The 16,776-nt window shown below is 46.3% G+C and overlaps 1 protein-coding gene across 7 annotated transcripts in view; it reads left to right on the top strand.

Annotated features, from left to right (window-relative positions):
• Positions 1 to 16,776, top strand: part of agap1 (ArfGAP with GTPase domain, ankyrin repeat and PH domain 1) — a 260,949-nt gene that overhangs the window by 213,041 nt on the left and 31,132 nt on the right. For all 7 annotated transcript variants that reach the window (XM_055911603.1, XM_055911602.1, XM_055911601.1 and 4 more), the window contains 3 exons: positions 8,314 to 8,468; positions 14,316 to 14,406; positions 14,984 to 15,206. In XM_055911603.1, the coding sequence (XP_055767578.1) occupies positions 8,314 to 8,468; positions 14,316 to 14,406; positions 14,984 to 15,206 (469 nt within the window). The remainder of the gene's footprint in view (positions 1 to 8,313; positions 8,469 to 14,315; positions 14,407 to 14,983; positions 15,207 to 16,776) is intronic.

Raw genomic sequence — 16,776 nt, 5'->3', positions numbered from 1 at the left:
ATGTGTACTTTCCTCTGCCCCTCCCGTCCCCCTCTCACTGCCAAGTAAGACACTTTAGACACACAGAGCAGCCTGGAGCATGCGCTCTCTCTGGTGTCATGGACGTCACGGTGTGTGTGTGTGTGTGTGTGGTGCCTTGTGACTTTCCCCCCTGTGCTTCGGCAGTCTCCAACTTAACTCGTGGCTCATTGTTTTTACTGTATGTGATGGACAGCATCAGGCATCATAATCAACAGCAGGAAGAGTTCCCTATATTCCATTGGCCACCCCCCCCCCCTTTTTATATTATGTACTTGTTCAATAAGAAATAAATATTTATTTATTGAGACGTGAACAATTGCTGCACTATTTTCCAGGTTATTAATGCTGTAAAATGGTGGTAATACTACAGGGAGTAATGACCTGTTTCACCAAGCAATACTGTGTGCACTGACATTTAAGGCTTTTAATTTCTGTTTCCTGGGCCTCACCCCCCCCTCCTTCCCCCTCTCCTTTTCCCAGACGCATCCTCCCCCCTCATTGCAGACCCACCCCAACCCCACATACACACTCTCTCTCTTGGGTTACTCTTGCAGGGCCTGGGCCTAAGTCCTGGTCCATCCACATGTTTTTAGTGCTGCCTTTCCTCTACTGCCTGGAATTGGTGAAGGGTCTATATTATATTTGGGTGTGTATTGTTGTGCTGTTAGATTGGCCATGTCAGAGTTCACAAATTGCCCCGACGACAGCACCACTCTCTCTCTCTGCTCTCTCTCGCTCTCCCCTGTAGCTCAGAGCAGTGGTGTGATTACTACGAGTGGTGGGGCGACGGAGAGTGTGAGTGTGTGTCCCTGCGTGTGTGCCTGAAAGAGTATATCAAATAAAGGCTGATGTGTATTATACATCAGTGTGTGTGAGTGCCATTTCCCTTTGAGAAATATCAGGTTAACAGATAGCTTATGTTGTGATACACATATCAAATCTAACCAAGGGCCTTCTCACACTGCCGGACAGGTTTCAATTCAGACTGCGCTATATCAGAGACGTATAGGAGACAGACACAGGCTGTGGTTTATCAGAGACGTATAGGAGACAGACAGACACAGGCTGTGGTATATCAGAGACGTATAGGAGACAGACAGACACAGGCTGTGGTATATCAGAGACGTATAGGAGACAGACAGACACAGGCTGTGGTTTATCAGAGACGTATAGGAGACAGACAGACACAGGCTGTGGTATATCAGAGACGTATAGGAGACAGACAGACACAGGCTGTGGTATATCAGAGACGTATAGGAGACAGACAGACACAGGCTGTGGTATATCAGAGACAGATAGGAGACAGACAGACACAGGCTGTGGTATATCAGAGACGTATAGGAGACAGACAGACAGACACAGGCTGTGGTATATCAGAGACGTATAGGAGACAGACAAACACAGGCTGTGGTATATCAGGGCAGTGTAGGAGACAGACAGGATGTGGTATATCAGGGCAGTGTAGGAGACAGACAGGATGTGGTATATCAGGGCAGTGTAGGAGACAGACAGGATGTGGTATATCAGGGCAGTGTAGGAGACAGACAGACTGTGGTATATCAGGGCAGTGTAGGAGACAGACAGGATGTGGTATATCAGGGCAGTGTAGGAGACAGACAGGATGTGGTATATCAGGGCAGTATAGGAGACAGACAGGATGTGGTATATCAGGGCAGTGTAGGAGACAGACAGGATGTGGTATATCAGGGCAGTGTAGGAGACAGACAGACAGTGGTATATCAGGGCAGTGTAGGAGACAGACAGACAGTGGTATATCAGGGCAGTGTAGGAGACAGACAGGATGTGGTATATCAGGGCAGTGTAGGAGACAGACAGGATGTGGTATATCAGGGCAGTATAGGAGACAGACAGGATGTGGTATATCAGGGCAGTGTAGGAGACAGACAGGATGTGGTATATCAGGGCAGTGTAGGAGACAGACAGGATGTGGTATATCAGGGCAGTGTAGGAGACAGACAGACTGTGGTATATCAGGGCAGTGTAGGAGACAGACAGGATGTGGTATATCAGGGCAGTGTAGGAGACAGACAGGATGTGGTATATCAGGGCAGTGTAGGAGACAGACAGACAGTGGTATATCAGGGCAGTGTAGGAGACAGACAGGATGTGGTATATCAGGGCAGTGTAGGAGACAGACAGGATGTGGTATATCAGGGCAGTATAGGAGACAGACAGGATGTGGTATATCAGGGCAGTATAGGAGACAGACAGACTGTGGTATATCAGGGCAGTGTAGGAGACAGACAGGATGTGGTATATCAGGGCAGTATAGGAGACAGACAGGATGTGGTATATCAGGGCAGTATAGGAGACAGACAGACTGTGGTATATCAGGGCAGTGTAGGAGACAGACAGGATGTGGTATATCAGGGCAGTGTAGGAGACAGACAGGATGTGGTATATCAGGGCAGTGTAGGAGACAGACAGACTGTGGTATATCAGGGCAGTGTAGGAGACAGACAGACTGTGGTATATCAGGGCAGTGTAGGAGACAAACAGGATGTGGTATATCAGGGCAGTGTAGGAGACAGACAGGATGTGGTATATCAGGGCAGTGTAGGAGACAGACAGGATGTGGTATATCAGGGCAGTGTAGGAGACAGACAGGATGTGGTATATCAGGGCAGTGTAGGAGACAGACAGGATGTGGTATATCAGGGCAGTGTAGGAGACAGACAGGATGTGGTATATCAGAGACGTATAGGAGACAGACAGGATGTGGTATATCAGGGCAGTGTAGGAGACAGACAGGATGTGGTATATCAGGGCAGTGTAGGAGACAGACAGGATGTGGTATATCAGAGACGTATAGGAGACAGACAGGATGTGGTATATCAGGGCAGTGTAGGAGACAGACAGACTGTGGTATATCAGGGCAGTGTAGGAGACAGACAGGATGTGGTATATCAGGGCAGTGTAGGAGACAGACAGGATGTGGTATATCAGGGCAGTGTAGGAGACAGACAGGATGTGGTATATCAGGGCAGTGTAGGAGACAGACAGGATGTGGTATATCAGGGCAGTATAGGAGACAGACAGGATGTGGTATATCAGGGCAGTGTAGGAGACAGACAGGATGTGGTATATCAGGGCAGTGTAGGAGACAGACAGACTGTGGTATATCAGGGCAGTGTAGGAGACAGACAGACTGTGGTATATCAGGGCAGTGTAGGAGACAGACAGGATGTGGTATATCAGGGCAGTGTAGGAGACAGACAGGATGTGGTATATCAGGGCAGTGTAGGAGACAGACAGGATGTGGTATATCAGGGCAGTGTAGGAGACAGACAGGATGTGGTATATCAGAGACGTATAGGAGACAGACAGGATGTGGTATATCAGGGCAGTGTAGGAGACAGACAGACTGTGGTATATCAGGGCAGTGTAGGAGACAGACAGGATGTGGTATATCAGGGCAGTATAGGAGACAGACAGACTGTGGTATATCAGGGCAGTGTAGGAGACAGACAGGATGTGGTATATCAGGGCAGTGTAGGAGACAGACAGGATGTGGTATATCAGAGACGTATAGGAGACAGACAGGATTTGGTATATCAGGGCAGTGAAGGAGACAGACATACTGTGGTATATCAGGGCAGTGTAGGAGACAGACAGGATGTGGTATATCAGGGCAGTGTAGGAGACAGACAGGATGTGGTATATCCGGGCAGTGTAGGAGACAGGCTGAGGCAGCCTGTCATGACTCATGACTCAGTGGGCCTCCCAGTAATGGCCACCTCATTTCAGGGTTTGCAGAGGAAAATTGGGGGTGGGAGTGTTAGAAAGGGGGGTTACACAATTGCACAGCCTAATGCCCTTTCATTTTTATTTTGAAATTCATTAATCGACTTGAGAATGAGGAGGGGGAGGAGCGATGGGGGTTGGAACAGTATTAATTTATGCCTCGGCTAGCTGGGCTCGGCTTTCTGCATTGTTGGTTTCCATAATTGTCAAACAACCACCCCCTCTCTCCCCCTCTGCAGAGAAAAGCAGGAACATTTAATTATGATGAGAACATTGTTCCTGACCCCACAGGGCTTGTCAGCGTTTGAGGGGTGGGGCCCAATCTAGGACGAGACGGCATCACAGTCCCAGGAGCTCTCTTACACAAATAGGGAGAGACACATCCTATAGGCCTCTTTAGGGACATTATTTGACCTCTGCAGGAATACTTTAGGTCTTCAACTGTAGTTATGTCTCTAAGATGAAAATAAGCTTTAAGGTTGTAGGACGAGATGGAAGAGGTTATTTCAGATGAATCATGTAATGTAAAGACAGTGAGACGGGCCTGCAACATCTCTTTACCCATGCAGGAAGTTAAAGGCTCTTCAGGTTTCTAACTTATTTAGCCACAGGGCCTATCCTCCCATCCTTAGACAGGCAGAGAGATATGTAGGGAGACAAAGGTCTTTCATTGTGGGTCTGAACACTGAAGCCAGAAGGGAACTTCAGCTTCACTGGTCTCTGAGAGGAAGCCAATTAGCTAAATGAGTGAGTGAGGAAAAGGAGGATAGGAGTAAATGTTTTGGCTCCTCCAGCCTGACTCTCTCCTTCTCTCTCTCTCTCTCTCTCTCTCTCTGGCCGTTCTCCCTTTTGTCGGCTGATTAATCTTGTAATCTTCTCCCAGGGAGGTGATCAGACCTCCACTCCCAGACAGAACACATCACAAAGCTGTCAGTGATTACTAGTCTATTCGAACTGCTTCACTAGTGCTGGAATGTATTATTTGAACTATATAGGTTTCATGCACTCCAGAGCCATAAGCCGTTAACGCAGCTACCACTAATGTAGCTAGCTTCTACTGATGACAAGTCAGTCACTACAAGACCGTGGTGCTGCTGCCCACACCGGTTCCTCAGGTAGTCCTATTGAGAAGCCCTCTGATTAGCACATGCTGGAGGGCTGATGGGGGGTGAGGAGGGGGCTGATTGGCTCCTCATTATGTAATTGGGCCCCCTGTCCTTCTCATTGGAGTAAATTGTAAACGGAACCAGGTTGGTGTCTGATCTCCCTCATCAGAGGGTCTCTTGTTAGAACCAGCTGTGCCCTCCCTTCCCACCCTGCCATGTTCCTCCACTTCACCTCTTCTTCAATCCCTCCTTTTGTTCTTAACAGCTTCCAAATGTGACCTCGCAAATGAGACCCACACACAATGTCAGGGTTTTGACGTTAACTGTGAAAGAGCCTGCGTCACTCTCTCTAAAACAGAGTCCTCATTGGCCCCATGTAGCCTATGGTGGGTGAGGTTTGGGTAGCAGACCCATGTGTTCCCCTCTAGGGGGGGTTGTGATTGTAATGACTGGCCTTTATTCTGGACTGCTGATAGCTAAGGGTCCTGGGGTGGCCACTGGGGGCCACAGGGCCTGTAATTGGGGGGATATCCTGGCCGGAGGGGGACGGATGTGGAGGGTTCCAGAGGTCACTAGGATCTGTGGTAGAGCTGACAGACTGTCCTGCTCTGTTCCACTGAAAAAGGTTTTGACTAGATGGAATACAGCTACAGACAGAAGTGACTTTTGTAACAGGTTAAGAGAATTAACGTAGCAGGTTAGGGGAACTAACGTAGCAGGTTAGGGGAACTAACGTAGCAGGTTAGGGGAACTAACGTAGCAGGTTAGGAGAACTAACGTAGCAGGTTAGGGGAACTAACGTAGCAGGTTAGGGGAACTAACGTAGCAGGTTAGGAGAACTAACGTAGCAGGTTAGGGGAACTAACGTAGCAGGTTAAGGGAACTAACGTAGCAGGTTAAGGGAACTAACGTAGCAGGTTAAGGGAACTAACGTAGCAGGTTAGGAGAACTAACGTAGCAGGTTAGGGGAACTAACGTAGCAGGTTAGGGGAACTAACGTAGTAGTTTAGGGGAACTAACGTAGCAGGTTAGGGGAACTAACGTAGCAGGTTAGGGGAACTAACGTAGCAGGTTAGGAGAACTAACGTAGCAGGTTAGGGGAACTAACGTAGCAGGTTAGGGGAACTAACGTAGCAGGTTAGGGGAACTAACGTAGCAGGTTAGGAGAACTAACGTAGCAGGTTAGGGGAACTAACGTAGCAGGTTAGGGGAACTAACGTAGCAGGTTAGGGGAACTAACGTAGCAGGTTAGGGGAACTAACGTAGCAGGTTAGGGGAACTAACGTAGCAGGTTAGGAGAACTAACGTAGCAGGTTAGGGGAACTAACGTAGCAGGTTAGGGGAACTAACGTAGCAGGTTAGGGGAACTAACGTAGCAGGTTAGGGGAACTAACGTAGCAGGTTAGGAGAACTTACTGGCACAGTGGCATTGTCATGCTGGAGGGAAATGTCAGGATAAGCCTACAGGAAAGGTACCACATGAGGGAGGAGGATGTCTTCCTTGTAACGCACAGCGTTGAGATTGCCTGCAATGACAACAAGCTGACTCCGATGATGCTGTGACACACCGCCCCAGACCATGACGGACCCTCCACCTCCAAATCGATCCCGCTCCAGAGTACAGGCCTCGGTGTAACGCTCATTCCTTCGACGGTAAACGCGAGTCCGACCATCACCCCTGGTGAGACAAAACCTTGAAGAGCACTTTTTGCCAGTCCTGTCTGGTCCAGCGACGGTGGGTTTGTGCTCATAGGCGACGAAGTTGCTGGTGATGTCTGGTGAGGACCTGCCTTAGAACAGGCCTACAAGCCCTCAGTCCAGCCTCTCTCAGCCTATTGCAGACTGAGCACTGGGGAGGGATTGTGCGTTCCTGGTGTAACTCGGGCTGTTGTTGTTGCCATCCTGTACCTGTCCCGTAAGTGTGATGTTTGGATGTACCGATCCTGTGCAGGTGTTGTTACATGTGGTCTGCCGCTGCGAGGACGATCAGCTGCCCGTCCTGTCTCCCTGTAGCGCTGTCTTAGGCGTCTCACAGTACGGACATTGCAATTTATTGCCCTGGCCACATCTGCAATTCTCATGCCTCCTTGCAGCATGCCTAAGGCATGTTCACGCAGATGAGCGGGGACCCTGGGCATCTTTCCTTTGTTGTTTTTCAGAGTCAGTAGAAAGGCCTCTTTAGTGTCCTAAGTTTTCATAACTGTGACCTTAATTGCCTACCGTCTGAAAGCTGTTAGTGTCTTAACGACCGTTCCACAGGTGCATGCATGTTCATTAATTGCTTATGGTTCATTGAACAAGCATGGAAACAATGAAGATCTGTGAAGTTATTTGGATTTTTACTAATTATCTTTGAAAGACAGAGTCCTGAAAAAGGAAGTTTCATTTTTTGCTGGGTTTGTGTGTGTGGCAGTGCATTAGATGTGTGTGTGGCAGTGCATTAGATGTGTGTGTGGCAGTGCATTAGATGTGTGTGTGGCAGTGCATTAGATGTGTCTGTGTGTGTGTCAGTGCATTAGATGTGTGTGTGTGTGTGTGTGTGTGTGTGTGTGTGTGTGTGTGTGTGTGTGTGTGTGTGTGTGTGTGTGTGTGTGTGTGTGTGTGTGTGGCAGTGTGTGTGGCAGTGTGTGTAGCAATGCATTAGGTGTGTGTGTGTGTGTAGCAGTGCATTAGGTGTGTGTGTGTAGCAGTGCATTAGGTGTGTGTGTGTAGCAGTGCATTAGGTGTGTGTGTGTAGCAGTGCATTAGGTGTGTGTGTGTAGCAGTGCATTAGGTGTGTGTGTGTAGCAGTGCATTAGGTGTGTGTGTGTATAGCAGTGCATTAGGTGTGTGTGTGTATAGCAGTGCATTAGGTGTGTGTGTGTATAGCAGTGCATTAGGTGTGTGTGTGAATAGCAGTGCATTAGGTGTGTTTGTGTGTGTGTAGCAGTGCATTAGGTGTGTGTGTGTATAGCAGTGCATTAGGTGTGTTTGTGTGTGTGTAGCAGTGCATTAGGTGTGTGTGTGTGTGAAGCAATGCATTAGGTGTGTGTGTGTATAGCAGTGCATTAGGTGTGTGTGTGTGTAGCAGTGCATTAGGTGTGTGTGTGTAGCAGTGCATTATGTGTGTGTGTGTGTGTGTGTGTGTGTGTGTGTGTGTGTGTGTGTGTGTGTGTGTGTGTGTGTGTGTGTGTGTAGCAGTGCATTAGGTGTGTGTGTGTGTGTAGCAATGCATTAGGTGTGTATGTGTGTAGCAGTGCATTAGGTGTGTGTGTGTGTAGCAGTGCATTAGGTGTGTGTGTGTGTAGCAGTGCATTATGTGTGTGTGTGTGTGTGTAGCAGTGCATTAGTTATGTGTAACAGTGCATGATATGTGTGTGTATGCCACCAACCCTAAAAGTGATCCTCTTTCTCTCCCTTCCTATATCCCTCTGTCCTCCAGAACAAGAGGAGAACTTTGAGTTGACCATTGTGTCTTTGACGGGCCAGACGTGGCACTTTGAGGCTACCTCGTACGAGGAGAGAGACGCCTGGGTCCAGGCCATCGAGAGCCAAATCCTAGCCAGCCTGCAGTCCTGTGAGAGCAGCAAGGCCAAGGTACCGGACTACAATATTACAATACTGTTACAGTACTGTTACACTACTATTACACTACGGTTACAATACTATACTATTACACTACGGTCACAATACTAATACAATACTACAATATTACAATGATGTTACAGTACTATTACAATACTGTTAGAGTACTGTTACAATACTGTTACAGTGGTATTACAATGATGTTACAGTATATACCACACTATTACAATACTATACCACACTGTTACAATACTATACCACACTATCACAATATATACCACACTGTTACAATACTATACCGCACTAGTACAGCACTATTACAATACTGTTAGATTACTGTTACACTACTATACCACACTGTTACGCTACTATACCACGCTGTTACGCTACTATACCACACTGTTACGCTACTATACCACACTGTTACGCTACTATACCACACTGTTACGCTACTATACCACGCTGTTACACTACTATACCACACTGGTACACTACTATACCACACTGGTACACTACTATACCACACTGGTACACTACTATACCACACTGGTACACTACTATACTACGCTGTTACACTACTATACCACACTGTTACACTACTATACCACGCTGTTACACTACTATACCACACTGGTACACTACTATACCACACTGGTACACTACTATACCACACTGGTACACTACTATACCACGCTGTTACACTACTATACCACTATACCACCCTGTTACACTACTATACCACACTGTTACACTGCTATACCACACTGGTACACTACTATACCACAATGGTACACTACTATACCACACTGGTACACTACTATACCACACTGGTACACTACTATACCACACTGTTACACTGCTATACCACACTGGTACACTGCTATACCACACTGTTACACTACTATACCACACTGTTACACTACTATACCACACTGGTACGCTACTATACCACACTGTTATGCTACTATACCACACTGGTACACTACTATACCACACTGTTACACTGCTATACCATCCTGTTACACTACTATACCACGCTGTTACACTACTATACCACGCTGGTACACTACTATACCACGCTGGTACACTACTATACCACACTGTTACACTACTAGACCACACTATTACACTACTAGACCACACTATTACACTACTAGACCACACTATTACACTACTAGACCACACTGGTACACTACTATACCACGCTGATACACTACTATATCACACTGTTACACTACTATACCACGCTGTTACACTACTATACCACTATACCATTCTGTTACGCTACTATACCACACTATTACACTACTATACCACGCTGTTACACTACTATACCACTATACCATTCTGTTACGCTACTATACCACACTGTTACACTACTATACCACAATGTTACACTACTATACCACAATGTTACACCACTATACCACACTGTTACAGTACTATACCACACTGTTACAGTACTATACCACACTGTTACAGTACTATACCACACTGTTACACTACTATACCACACTATTACACTACTATACCACACTGTTACACTACTATACCACACTGTTACACTACTATACCACACTGTTACACTACTATACCACACTGTTACACTACTATACCACACTGTTACACTACTATACCACACTGGTACACTACTATACCACACTGGTACACTACTGTACCACACTGTTACACTACTGTACCACACTGTTGCACTACTATACCACACTGTTGCACTACTATACCACTATACCATTCTGTTACGCTACTATACCACACTATTACACTACTATACCACGCTGTTACACTACTATACCACTATACCATTCTGTTACGCTACTATACCACACTGTTACACTACTATACCACAATGTTACACTACTATACCACAATGTTACACTACTATACCACAATGTTACAGTACTATACCACACTGTTACAGTACTATACCACACTGGTACACTACTATACCACACTGGTACACTACTATACCACACTGTTACACTACTATACCACACTATTACACTACTATACCACACTGTTACACTACTATACCACGCTGGTACACTACTATACCACGCTGGTACACTACTATACCACGCTGGTACACTACTATACCACGCTGGTACACTACTATACCACGCTGGTACACTACTATACCACACTGGTACACTACTATACCACACTGTTACACTGCTATACCACACTGTTACACTACTATAACACTGTTACACTGCTATACCACGCTGTTACACTGCTATACCACGCTGTTACACTACTATACTACGCTGTTACACTACTATACCACGCTGTTACACTACTATACCACACTGTTACACTGCTATACCACACTGTTACACTGCTATACCACACTGTTACACTACTATACCACACTGTTACACTACTATACCACACTGTTACACTACTATACCACAATGTTACACTACTATACCACAATGTTACACTACTATACCACACTGTTACACTACTATACCACACTGTTACAGTACTATACCACACTGGTACACTACTATACCACACTGTTACACTACTATACCACACTGTTACACTACTATACCACACTGTTACACTACTATACCACACTGTTACACTACTATACCACACTGTTACACTACTATACCACACTGTTACATTACTATACCACACTGTTACACTACTGTACCACACTGGTACACTACTGTACCACACTGGTACACTACTGTACCACACTGTTGCACTACTATACCACACTGTTGCACTACTATACCACTATACCATTCTGTTACGCTACTATACCACACTATTACACTACTATACCACGCTGTTACACTACTATACCACTATACCATTCTGTTACGCTACTATACCACACTGTTACACTACTATACCACAATGTTACACTACTATACCACACTGTTACACTGCTATACCACACTGGTACACTGCTATACCACACTGTTACAGTACTATACCACACTGGTACACTGCTATACCACACTGTTACAGTACTATACCACACTGGTACACTACTATACCACACTGTTACACTACTATACCACACTGTTACACTACTATACCACACTGTTACACTACTATACCACACTGTTACATTACTATACCACACTGTTACACTACTGTACCACACTGGTACACTACTGTACCACACTGGTACACTACTGTACCACACTGTTGCACTACTATACCACACTGTTGCACTACTATACCACTATACCATTCTGTTACGCTACTATACCACACTATTACACTACTATACCACGCTGTTACACTACTATACCACTATACCATTCTGTTACGCTACTATACCACACTGTTACACTACTATACCACAATGTTACACTACTATACCACACTGTTACACTACTATACCACACTGGTACACTACTATACCATGCTGTTACACTACTATACCATGCTGTTACACTACTATACCACACTGGTACACTACTATACCACACTGGTACACTACTATACCACTATACCACACTGTTACACCACTATACCACACTGTTACACTGCTATACCACACTGGTACACTGCTATACCACACTGGTACACTACTATACCATGCTGTTACACTACTATACCATGCTGTTACACTACTATACCATGCTGTTACACTACTATACCACACTGGTACACTACTATACCATGCTGTTACACTACTATACCACACTGGTACACTACTATACCATGCTGTTACACTACTATACCACACTGGTACACTACTATACCATGCTGTTACACTACTATACCACACTGGTACACTACTATACCACACTGGTACACTACTATACCATGCTGTTACACTACTATACCATGCTGTGTAAACTGTACTCTATACTATTCTACGGTATCTTAGTCACTTTAATTGTTTATAAATATTGCATCACCCATCTCATATGTATATAGTGTACTCTACACTGTATCTCAGTACAATGCCGCTCTGACATCTATATATATTCTTAATCCATTCCTTACTTAGATTTACGTGTATTTTGGGTATATGTTGGGAAACCTTTAGATATTACTTGTTAGATATTACTTGACTGTCGGAGCTAGAAGCACAAGCATTTTGCTACACTCACAATAACATCTGCTAAACACGTGTATGTGATAAATAACATTTGATTTGACTATACATTCATGCAACTCAACAAGTGTTTTAATAGGAACGGTTGGGATTAGCGTTGTATACACACACTCCTATAGGCCCATTCTCTCACACACACACACACACACACACACACACACACACACACACACACACACACACACACACACACACACACACACACACACACACACACACACACTCCTATAGGCCCATTCACACACACACACACACACACACACACACACACACACACACACACACACACACACACACACACACACACACACACACACACTCCTATAGGCCCATTCACACACACACACACACACACACTCTTCTATAGGCCCATTCACACACACACACACACACACAACACTCTCTTATAGGCCCATTCACACACACACACAACACTCTCTTATAGGCCTATTCACTCACACACGTGCGCGCGCACACACACACACACACACACACACACTCCTATCGGCCCATTCACACACACACACACACACACACACACACTCATTCACACACACACACACTCATTCACACACACACACACCACACACACACACACACACACACACACACACACACACACACACACTCTCCTATAGGCTCATTCACACACACACTCTCCTATAGGCTCATTCACACACACACACACACACACACACACACACACACACACACACACACTCTCCTATAGGCTCATTCACACACACACACACTCTCCTATAGGCTCATTCACACACACACACACACACACACACACACACACACACACACACACACACACACACACACACACACTCTCCTATAGGCTCATTCACACACACACACACACACACACACACTCTTCTTTAGGCCCATTCACACACACACACTCTTCTTTAGGCCCATTCACACACACACACTCTCCTATAGGCCCATTCACACACACACACACACACACACACACACACACACACACACACACACACTCTCCTATAGGCCCATTCACACACACACACACACACTCTCCTATAGGCCCATTCACACACACACACTCTCCTATAGGCCCATTCACACACACACACACACACACACACGCTCTCCTATAGGCTCATTCACACACACACACTCTTCTTTAGGCCCATTCACACACACACACACACACACACACACACACACACACACACACACACACACTCTCTCCTATAGGCCCATTCACACACACACACACACACACACTCTCCTATAGGCCCATTCACACACACACACTCTCCTATAGGCCCATTCACACACACACACACACACACACACTCTCCTATAGGCCCATTCACACACACACACACACACTTGCTCAACCCCCAAACACGCTCAAATAATTACAAATGGCAATTACTGTAAGTGTAATATAGCCGTAGTGGTGCCATTTCCCTCCCACAGCGTAGTGGACCAGGCTCATCTGAGCCCTCTGTTCTGTTGACGCCCCAGGCCTCAGAGGAACATTTGCACTGTAGAATACCTTTTGTTGTCTCCACGCCACCTTCATTCTGTTTGTTGTGTTATTTGTTCTCTCTCTCTCTCTCTCACACACACACACACACACACATTCTCTTGCTTATGTTTGGTGGAAACAAATCTAAATGAGTTGTGTGATGAACGGGGTGTGTGTGTCTAGGTTAGTGACTGTGTCGGCTGTTATAGCCATCCATAACAATGGCAGTTGGATTGTTTTCCTACAGTCACGTCTGACCAGCCAGTCTGAGGCCATGGCCTTACAGAATGTGAGGAGCCTAAGAGGGAACTCTCGATGTGTGGACTGTGAGGCCCAGAGTGAGTTACAACTATCTATTTTACCTCTGATAGCTAACAACAGTGTACCTCCCATCTGATCCTTCAGTAATACCTGTTCTGTCTCCTTCACCTCCCGTCTGATCCTTCAGTAATACCTGTTCTGTCTCCTTCACCTCCCGTCTGATCCTTCAGTAATACCTGTTCTGTCTCCTTCACCTCACACCTGATCCTTCAGTAATACCTGTTCTGTCTCCTTCACCTCCCGTCTGATCCTTCAGTAATACCTGTTCTGTCTCCTTCACCTCACACCTGATCCTTCAGTAATACCTGTTCTGTCTCCTTCACCTCCCGTCTGATCCTTCAGTAATACCTGTTCTGTCTCCTTCACCTCCCGTCTGATCCTTCAGTAATACCTGTTCTGTCTCCTTCACCTCCCGTCTGATCCTTCAGTAATATGGTATTGATTGATTAATGGATTTTATTATCCAGTTAAGAAAAACAATACGTTTTATGATTGTGTCCATTTTTCTATGAGCTTTTGAATCATTTGACAAATATGTCTTGTGGATTGAAATGAAGTATGTAAAATGTGTGTCTCTCTGTCTCTGTTTCCCAGACCCCGACTGGGCCAGTCTCAACCTGGGAGCGTTGATCTGTATCGAGTGTTCAGGGATCCACAGGAACCTGGGGACCCACCTATCTCGTGTTCGGTCCCTGGACCTGGATGAGTGGCCCCTGGAGCTCCTCAAGGTCATGACCTCTATAGGCAACGAGCTGGCCAATGACGTGTGGGAGGGCAACGCACAGGGACGCCTCAAACCAGCACCTGACGCCACCAGGTAGGGGGAGCACTCCAGTCTCTCTCTCTCTGTCTGTCTGTTTCCTCTCTCTCTCTGCTCTCTCTCTCTCTCTCTGCTCGCTCTCGCTGCTCTCGCTCGCTCTGCTCTCGCTCTCTCTGCTCTCGCTCTCTCTGCTCTCGCTCTCTCTGCTCTCGCTCTCTCTGCTCTCGCTCTCTCTGCTCTCGCTCTCTCTCTGCTCTCGCTCTCTTGGCTCTCGCTCTCTCTGCTCTCGCTCTCTCTGCTCTCGCTCTCTCTGCTCTCGCTCTCTCTGCTCTCGCTCTCTCTCTGCTCTCGCTCTCTCTCTGCTCTCTCTGCTCTCGCTCTCTCTCTGCTCTCGCTCTCTCTGCTCTCGCTCTCTCTCTGCTCTCGCTCTCTCTGCTCTCGCTCTCTCTCTGCTCTCGCTCTCTCTCTGCTCTCGCTCTCTCTCTGCTCTCGCTCTCTCTCTGCTCTCGCTCTCTCTCTGCTCTCGCTCTCTCTCTGCTCTCGCTCTCTCTCTCTTTCTTTTCCAGAGATTCTTCCTGAAAATCACTACGTACTACATTTAGATTCTTAACGTGTAGTTTTGAATTCCCACTCCCACTGCGTGGTAAAAGAATATTCTGGATTCGTTGAGCTCTAACCTGTTTTGCATTATTGGGGCGGCAGGTAGCCTAGTGGTTATAGCGTTGGGCCAGTAACTAAAAGGTTGCTGGATCGAATCCCTGAGTTGACATGGTAAAAATCTATTGTTCTGCCCCTGAACAAGGCAGTTAACCCACTGTTCCCCAGTAAGCCGTCATTGTAAATAAGAAGTTGTTCCTAACTGACCTGCCTAGTTAAATAAAAATATATAACATTGTTGGTTTGTTTCAAACTAATCTCCAAACTGGAGTAAACAGCAGTTTGTTCAGGACTGCAATACTGAGGAATATGGATGGGGACAGTAGTAGTGATGGAAAGTGAGGCCAGCAGTGGTGACGGTGACAGGGGCATTGTAATGATATTGGCAGCAGAGGTGGACAGTAGGCAAGAGTTATCAATTAGAGAGAGAGGGGGAAGCGAGTACGGAGTAATCAGTGACGTTTAACACGGTAACAGTGTTAATGTCTGTGGCTTGCACTCTCACTGGCCCCAGCCCCTCTGCACTAACGTCTGCTGGGCGGTGTAATTATCAGCGCGCACACACACACACACAATTATTGGCAGCCAAGCCCATGCTCCACCACCAGCCATCATAACAAATTAGAGCTGACTGCTGGCTGCATAAATATCGACTTCCCATTTTCCTCCTGTTCTCATTACTCACCACAAGCACCTTTTAATTACTGGCCCCTACACCAAACATCTCTAGCTATGGATCTACCAGTTTCCCTTTTACACACACCAAGCATGCACACACACACACACACACACACGTCTCCCCCTCTCTCCCCTTCCGTCAGCCGGCTAATGCATTTATTGTTATTCATGTACCTATTTATTTGTGTATTTGGGAGGCATGTATCCCCGTCGGGTGGCGCGAGCAGGGGAACAGATTACAGAAGGGGTCAATATTATCTCAATTAACCCGGGACGCTTGGCTCGGCTTGGC

This window comes from Salvelinus fontinalis, unplaced genomic scaffold, assembly GCF_029448725.1.
Source record: "Salvelinus fontinalis isolate EN_2023a unplaced genomic scaffold, ASM2944872v1 scaffold_0074, whole genome shotgun sequence".
Classification (NCBI taxonomy): domain Eukaryota; kingdom Metazoa; phylum Chordata; class Actinopteri; order Salmoniformes; family Salmonidae; genus Salvelinus; species Salvelinus fontinalis.
This window is presented reverse-complemented; position numbering and strand designations above follow the sequence as displayed.